Source organism: Notolepis coatsorum (genome assembly GCF_963971535.1).
Source record: "Notolepis coatsorum genome assembly, chromosome: 2".
Classification (NCBI taxonomy): Eukaryota; Metazoa; Chordata; class Actinopteri; order Aulopiformes; family Paralepididae; genus Notolepis; species Notolepis coatsorum.
In genome coordinates this window covers 142589753-142598558 of record NC_140166.1, presented here as the reverse complement: position 1 = coordinate 142598558, position 8806 = coordinate 142589753, and the positions used below count along the sequence as shown (strand labels likewise).

The 8806-nt window shown below is 43.3% G+C and overlaps 1 protein-coding gene across 1 annotated transcript in view; it reads right to left on the bottom strand.

Moving 5' to 3' along the window:
• Positions 1 to 8806, bottom strand: part of LOC311223934 (dolichyl-diphosphooligosaccharide--protein glycosyltransferase subunit STT3B-like) — a 101923-nt gene that overhangs the window by 22435 nt on the left and 70682 nt on the right. The window contains 2 exon segments of the mRNA XM_084308709.1: positions 2645 to 2799; positions 4370 to 4418. Coding sequence (XP_084164835.1) covers positions 2645 to 2799; positions 4370 to 4418 — 204 coding nt within the window.

Sequence of the window (8806 nt, the reverse complement as noted above, 5' to 3'; positions counted from 1 at the left end):
AGAGCGAGCGAGCGAGAGATTGTCATTACACTTGTGGCGCGAGTCTAGAGAGGAGAGAGAGAGAGCGAGAGAGACAGAGAGCAAGAGAGAGAGAGACACAGAGAGAGCAAGAGAGAGAGAGACAGAGAGAGAGAGAGAGAGAGCGAGAGAGAGATACTGTCATTATGCGCGCAGCGGGAGTCTGACTACTACAACTAGGATGGAGATGGAATAGATAGCGAGAGCCGTAAACAGCACCTCCTGCTGGCTCTACATGTATGAAATATGCTATACTGTAAGTGTGGTGGAGACTGTAGTCAGTCACAAGGACTGCTGATAATGTTATACAAGTGGCCCTTGGTGGTGTTGCTCACGTCAGTAGCTGGGAACTTTTCCAAAAACAACAAACAGGTTTTTAGCCTGACGTTATGGCTGGCATCAAGAGAATATATTAATACACAGTTTGCATTCCACAGGGCTCCTGTATAACCTCTAATGATGCCAGAGAGAGAGAGAGAGAGACGTGGGGTTGCAGAGCACACAGGCTCATCAGACTGGCGGCTATCATGGCTGGCATGGGACCAATATCAGTATTGCAATATCAACCTACTGCAAAATGTCTCCTCCTCACCCAGCTCTGCTATAACAGCAGATCCTGTTATGGGGGCAGAGTGGGCTTCAGTTCACGCTAGGGCTGTACCGGATGTCATCTTTTAACACTCAAAGCTTCTATTGAAGTATTCGAACGAAGCTTTGAATGTCTGTAGTCATATTTTATGATATAATCCAAATTAATCTTAAAAAAAAAATATATATATATATATATATATTTATATCCTCAAACTAAATCCTCAATTTGAATAAAGTGAATAATCTGATTAAATTAGTCATTTAAAAAAAAAAAATTAAATCAACTTTCTTTAATGAATATAACTCGTCAGTTTCGTCAACATAAATAATCCAATAAGGGCACGGTTGGTACGAAAGTGCCAAGCGGATGCAGATAGGCTACATCATTTATGATAAATGTTTTATTTACATTTTTATGACGAGTCATATACTATAATAGTATAATACTATAATATTAGTGTAGCCTAATCTTTATCTGCAACTGTGAAGAAAAAACCCATTGGTTTAAACAGAATGAATAGACACAAAAAATATATATATAAAATTAAAAGAATTCAAAAGAAAAATGTATTAAAAATAAAAAATTCGAATGTTGTTTTAGAATTTGAATGTCAACATTATGATCCAAGCTTCGAAGCATTCGGTACAGCCCTAGTTCACACTCTGAGATAATGGAACTGGCTCACCTGGAAAAGCAACACTCTTTCTCTCTTTCCTCCCATCCCCCAATTTAGTTGTTATGTCTGACAACCACTGATCTAGAGGCACTTTCAGTGGAGCTGCATTGCTAGTGACAGTGGCTCAGGAGGTAGATCAGTTCCTAGATCCTGATTTGAGCCATGTCGTGACGTCACTCAGGCTCTGGGTAGCGGACAGTGATGTGATTGGCTCTGTGGTTGTAGCTAATGCCCGCCCACAATCTACCTAGACTGACTACACAGCGAGTGGAAACCACTTCCTCATACTGCGGCAGAGTGAAACCCACCTCTGCATGCACTCTGGAGGGAGAGAGAGAGAGAGAGAGATAGAGAGGGAGAGGGAGGGACAGAGAGAGAGGGAAAGACGGAGAGAGAGGGAGAGAGAGAGACCACTGTGCAAACACTCCACGCGCAGGACCCCCCCCCCCCCCCCCCCCCCCCCCATTTGGGAGCACTGGGGGGGGGGGGGGGACCTGCCGCGCGGCACTTTCTTTTTTTCTCTCTCCCACCCCCCTCTCTTTCTCTCTCCCACCCACCCCCCCCTCTCTCTCTCTCTCTCTCTCTCTCTCCCACCCCCCCCTCTCTCTCTCTCTATCTCTCTCTGTCTACCAGTCGCAGACTGTGTGGACTGACTGTCACTCAAAGTGCTTATGGGCGGAGCCAGGCCATAACAGCCTGAAATCTTGAGGCTGAAAAATGATGGTTTTGAGTACTTAATTCGAAATATAGACTCACAGGAATTGTGTAAAGTTGCCCAAATAGTGCTAGGAATAGCAATGCAAGAATATGTGTTGATTTTTTTTATCACCGGTATCTTTTCACCTCCTTCTTTCTTTTTTTCCGATTTTTCTCCCATCCCACTGTTAGTCGTTATGCCAATTCCCAACCCCCTTCCTGGTTGTTGCACACTTTCCCCTACTGTTGGTCCAAGAGGCCGGAGACTGTCACATGCTTTCCTCCGACGCATGTGCAGCCAGCCGGCAGCCAGCCTGGCCGCGCAGATTCTCACTGGGAGAGTGTAACGTGTGGGAGGCCGCACTACCTCTCACCAGATCCTACCTTCGCTGAGCAGGCGCCCCGACCGAACTGTAGAGGTCGCTGTCCACAACGCCCAGGACCCACCCACGGCTCCCCTCCCCCTAACTCAGCCAAACGAGTTAGTATAGCGATCAGCCTGAGCCAAGGCAATGCTGACTCTCCGGGAGTCGAGACCACTTAAGTAGAATTTTAATGGATGACTTTACTCATTTATCTGGGTATTTCTACTTTTACTTAAGTGAAGGAACTGTGTACTTCTTCGACCGTTGTACATACATTTCAGAAGCAGGGACTCTTACCGAAGACGCGCTCGTCATTGATGTCCCTGATGCAGAACCAGAGGCCTGCTGGGAAGGTGCAGACCAGGATGTGGAGGTCGAAGAAGAAGGAGACCCAGGTGGTCGGCTGGTGCTCAGAAACCGACGCTATGATGGGGATGTGGATCTTAGCGTAGCTGGAGAGAGGAGGAGGAGGAGGAGATGAAGAAGAGAGGAGGAGGGCATTGTTTATTCATCCTGGTCACATCATCTGTTCCCCGACATTGATGATGATGATGATGAATAGTTTATTTTCGGTCTTTGTTTACAGATCAATCAAAAACACACTTGTGTGGACTTAAAAAAAAATTAAATAAAAAAATAAGCAAAAAGAAATCACAATACATATTCAAAGTAAGCTCACACACAAAATCCAAACTCAACGACCGAAAAAAGGAATAGGCTGAAGCACATGCTTATTTTTGCCTATCCTTTACAATTATTAAAAACTAAATATACTTTAATATAAGAAAGAAAAACTTAAAATATGCTGCAAGATATAATTTTTTTTTAAAAAGAAAACAAAAACAAATGTTTGATGTTTTACTCAAAACTGTACTCCTGAATTATTTTACCCTTTAGGGCCTTTTTAAATCTCTGCTGAGAAGTACACAACTTCAACCCGTCACTAAGGCTATTCCACAATTTAACTCCCAAAATTGAAACACATCTAGCTTTTACATTAGTTCTTACCTTTTTACATGTTTTAAGAATACACAACCCTCTTAAATTATACTTTCCTTCTCTTGGTTGAAAGAGACATTGAATACAAACTGGTAGGTTTACTCTTAGCCCGAAAAATGATCTCCAAGGTTTTTACACATTCAACTATTGGCACCAAGTCTGAGGCCATGTTGTCTTACGGCGAGAGCGAACACATGTTCCAGTGTTGATTGTTTACATCCACGGTGAAGGCCGCCATCCACTACACAGTCGCAGGACTTCCTTCTATTTTTATATTCAGAGTTAATTATATTGTTTACACCATTTATTTTCCCTCATATTTTTATATTCAGATCAAATTTGATTTCTTTCAACCTACCTCTGTAGCTAAGAAAATAGACTTGTGTTATTATAAGCATGATTCATAAGACAGATTGAAAAGTATCTGCCTGATTTGTACAAGGCTTATTTTGAAGGTATGAACCTGTACTTTTATATTATGTATAAGAAGGGGTAAGAATTCCCGAAGAGCACAGACCTCAGAGAATCTGTGAAATAATGTCTATAGTTTAATTGTAAGAGGAGCTTCCAGGATAAAGCCTGGGATAGAAGATCCTCTCAGGCGGGGAAAGTGGAGGGAGAAGGAGAGACACAGTTGTGCTAAAGCCTCATTGTTGGGCGATATTTTGTTTGTAGGAGAAGTTCTTTTATTTTTTTAAGATATTTTTTTGGCATTTTATTGCTTTATTGGATAGACAGAGAGGGAGGATGGGAGAAGATATGGGGGAGGAGACATTCGACAAATGTCGCCGGGTCCGGGAGTCGAACCCGGGACAGCAGTGTTGCACTGAAGTGCGTTATGTGGTGCACCACCCTGGCGCCCCTGTAGGAGAAGTTTAATCGTTTTGTATTCTTGTTCTTATTTAATTGTTAAATACGTTTTTGCCAGTTTTCCCCCACTGGGGAAAGAAAAAGAAACGAGAAAATAAAAACCAACCACCGGGTATTTTTCCACGGCTTGGCCACGTCCTCACAGTGACCCACCCAGTGTCCCAGAGGGAGTAGAACCGTCCGCTCCATGGTGCGATGTGCCCTGGAGGAGACAAACAACAACACAAACACCTGTTAGAATGTACCCTGGAGGAGACGAACAACAACAACAACAACAACAACAACAACAACAACAACAACAACAACACAAACACCTGTTAGAATGTAAGGCACCTAAAAAACACAGAGACTCACAGACACGACTTAACACTTTCTGCGCCATATCCGACATTTCTCGAGTTATATCGCCAGCGGTTGAGCGGTTGAGCTCGGGTTTTCATAATTTTTTCTATTTTAATATTCTATACACTCTCATGGCAAGTCAAACGCTTCATTCGAGCACCTTGGAACGCGTCCAGCACACTTGATGCATATTTTGTGCCATTTCATGTCAGGGACCCGATGGACATCAATACTGGAAATCGCGATCAGACAATTGGAATATTCATTTTGGTATAACTCCTAGCAAAGGTAAGCACTATATGACATCAATCCGACTTTGATCCTACAATGATTTCACATCGGTCGCAACAATCAACGTATGTAGTATTCAAAACGTATGCCGTTGCCGACGATCAGAGCATCACAAAACGACCCCCCCCCTTTGATGCCTTCATGATGAAACATAATACCTATTATATACATTTGATTTGGAAATAATATCGTGTCCAGGCGAGCAACGCGAACGACTTTCGCAAAATGCAGATAGCGCTCCATAACTGAAACAATACAATATTCACCACGGGATAACACGCAAACGTATACATGAAAAACTTACTATTTTTTTACATGTTGGACGAGAGATAGTGACTGTCAAATGAGCCATAGTATTGTCTCCATAGCTATAATATAGAATATACCTCTGCAAACATCGTGACGCACCGTGAAAATGCCTATCTTTTAAAGCGTGGCCCATTGACTACAGGGATGGGGATAATGGCTGGCGCTGAATGAGTTAAGAACATTAATCTCCCTCTCGTCACGCACCAGGGTAACATGTAATGTGTTTGGAACGCCCTGCATGCGTGTTCCCATCACAGAATCACTTTGTGATGTGCGTGTGTACACGTGTGTGAATGTGCATGTGTACACGTGTGTGAATGTGCATGTGTACACGTGTGTGAATGTGCGTGTGTACACGTGTGTGAATGTGCGTGTGTACAGTACACGTGTGTGAATGTGCATGTGTACATGTGTGTGAATGTGCATGTGTACACGTGTGTGAATGTGCATGTGTACACGTGTGTGAATGTCAGCTGAGCGGCGAGTGGCTGTAATGATCGCTGCGCGTCCCGTGTCCCCTCAGCCCTCAGGGTGATTAATGAGAACACAGAAACACATCTCAACTATAGTAGCAGCACGCCAAGAGCACGCCAAGAGCACGGCAAACACAGATAAGTCAAGCGTGTGTGTGTGCAGGGACGTGCACAGGACTTTAGAGGGGCAGGTGCTCAAAGGCTGAAAAGGGCACTACACTTGTGTGTATATATTAACCGAGCGTGCGTAGCGCGCAAGCGCAATTTTTAAGGGCCCTTTTCGGGCGGGGGCCCCCTTTTTATGCTTTTTGGGGGGTTTTGGTGATCAAATATTGAATATTGAACTATAATAATCAGTGCAGGAGCTCACTTATCCTTGAAAGACACTTTTATCACTGACTTAAAAGGCCCATACATCTCCATAAATGTTCAGGGGGGAGGGAATAAGTGCTTACCCTACAGACCCCAAGAAGTGCTGTATATTCTGTATTGTTTAATATAAATGCATTTTTTATTCCAATCCCGATTTGTATTTGAGATTCCCAAATCCCATCGGACTTGACTTCTTCGTGTCCCTCAATGAGTGTAATACCAGCATTCAACCAGCATTTACCTACTCTTACTAGTTACTATATCTATATCTGTACATATCCCTTACCTACTCTTACTAGTTACTATATATATATATCTGTACATATCCCTTACCTACTCTTACTAGTTACTATATCTATATCTGTACATATCCCTTACCTACTCTTACTAGTTACTATATCTGTACATATCCCTTACCTACTCTTACTAGTTACTATATCTATATCAGATCTGTACATATCCCTTACCTACTCTTACTAGTTACAGCGGTTTCTATCATCATCATCATCACCCACGCTGCACGCTGAGGAGGCCGTGCAAACTGCAATGGAATATGGGGCATCTCTCTCTCTTTACCTAATATGTTGATTCTATCCTGAGATTTTTCAGTTGGAAGGGCAGTCTATATGCGTAACGGTAAAAAAAAATTAAAAATTAAAATCTTATATTTCTTTATTTTTTAAAAAGGGCACTTTTTTGATGAGGCTCAAAAAGGCAGGTGCTCAAGCACCCCTTGGCCTCTATGTGTGCACGTGCCTGTGTGTGTGTGCATATTTATAATACAGTTATCACCATGAAATACTTCACATTTCTACACATTACCGCTTCGTAATTAATAGGGATGTTCGATATTGGCTTTTTTACCGATACCGATATACTGATATTGTCCAACTCTTAATTTCCGATACCGATATCAACCAATACCGATATATGCAGGGTTCCCCCCCCCCCCAAAAACCGAATCATTTCAGGTAATTAACATTACATATCTCTTGTCGTGGAATTAACACAACATTATGCATACTTTTGACAATAAATAAAATCAGAATTTGTTCTTACTTCCCTGGGTAAATAAAGGTTAAAAAAATGTAAAAAAAAATATATATATATATCTTTTTTTGTTTTGAAAACCGATACAGATAATTTCCGATATCACTTTTTAATGCCAATATCGGCCGATAATATCGGACATCCCTAATAATTAACGGTATGTTCAAATGGATGCCTGTGTGAAAGGTTGGTCATCAGGACTACGAGCTGGTTCACAGACAGCTACAGAGAAACGGTTTGAACGTGTTTAATAGATGCTGCTTCGCGGCGGGAGGGTGAGACAGGTCTCTGTTAGCATCGCAACTAGCAGGCCTCATTAGCAGGCCGGCTGCAGCTAGGTGAGACAGGTCTCTGTTAGCATCTCAACTAGCAGCCTCATTAGCTAGGTGAGACAGGTCTATGTTAGCATCTCAACTAGTAGCCTCATTAGCAGGCCTCATTAGCAGGCCGGCTGCAGCTAGGTGAGACAGGTCTCTGTTAGCATCTCAACTAGCAGGCCTCATTAGCAGGCCGGCTGCAGCTAGGTGAGACAGGTCTCTGTTAGCATCTCAACTAGCAGCCTCATTAGCAGGCCGGCTGCAGCTAGGTGAGACAGGTCTCTGTTAGCATCTCAACTAGCAGGCCTCATTAGCAGGCCGGCTGCAGCTAGGTGAGACAGGTCTCTGTTAGCATCTCAACTAGCAGCCTCATTAGCAGGCCGGCTGCAGCTAGGTGAGACAGGTCTCTGTTAGCATCTCAACTAGCAGGCCTCATTAGCAGGCCGGCTGCAGCTAGGTGAGACAGGTCTCTGTTAGCATCTCAACTAGCAGCCTCATTAGCAGGCCGGCTGCAGCTAGGTGAGACAGGTCTCTGTTAGCATCTCAACTAGCAGGCCTCATTAGCAGGCCGGCTGCAGCTAGGTGAGACAGGTCTCTGTTAGCATCTCAACTAGCAGGCCTCATTAGCAGGCCGGCTGCAGCTAGGTGAGACAGGTCTCTGTTAGCATCTCAACTAGCAGCCTCATTAGCAGGCCGGCTGCAGCTAGGTGAGACAGGTCTCTGTTAGCATCGCAACTAGCAGGCCTCATTAGCAGGCCGGCTGCAGCTAGGTGAGACAGGTCTCTGTTAGCATCTCAACTAGCAGCCTCATTAGCTAGGTGAGACAGGTCTATGTTAGCATCTCAACTAGTAGCCTCATGGTCAACATCATCAACTCCTCACCTTGATGATGCATGACACATATGAGTATCAGTTACTGGGAATTACAACTATCCAACAAATCATTTCTATTTTAAAACAGTGTATGTTTTAACTCCCACATTTTGATACGAGGTACCATAGAGAAGCATGCATCAAATATAACGTATTCTGCAACAGTAGATTAGACGTTATAACCTTAGATTACAAGGAGTGAGAAATTAACATGTGTTTGTGTTTACAGACAATCAAGAGATCTGGCTCTGGGTCAAGATGCAGAATGGGGTGTAAACACAAATTGTATCACAAAAGACGGAAACTCCAATGATTTGCATCTGAACACAGACATAACACAGACTGAGTGATAATCTACATTTGAACACAAAGCAGTTTGGAGCTAAAGGGAAATCAATTGACCGTTCAAAACAAATCTACATCATGTAAATTGTGAGACGATAGCAGGCACTATTCAGAATGGGCACTTGAAAACCGCAGGGCAGGAGACAGACAAAGCTATGCAACAGCCTGCACTCTGACCACACAAAGTATCATGATTAGATTTACCACACAAAGGGACT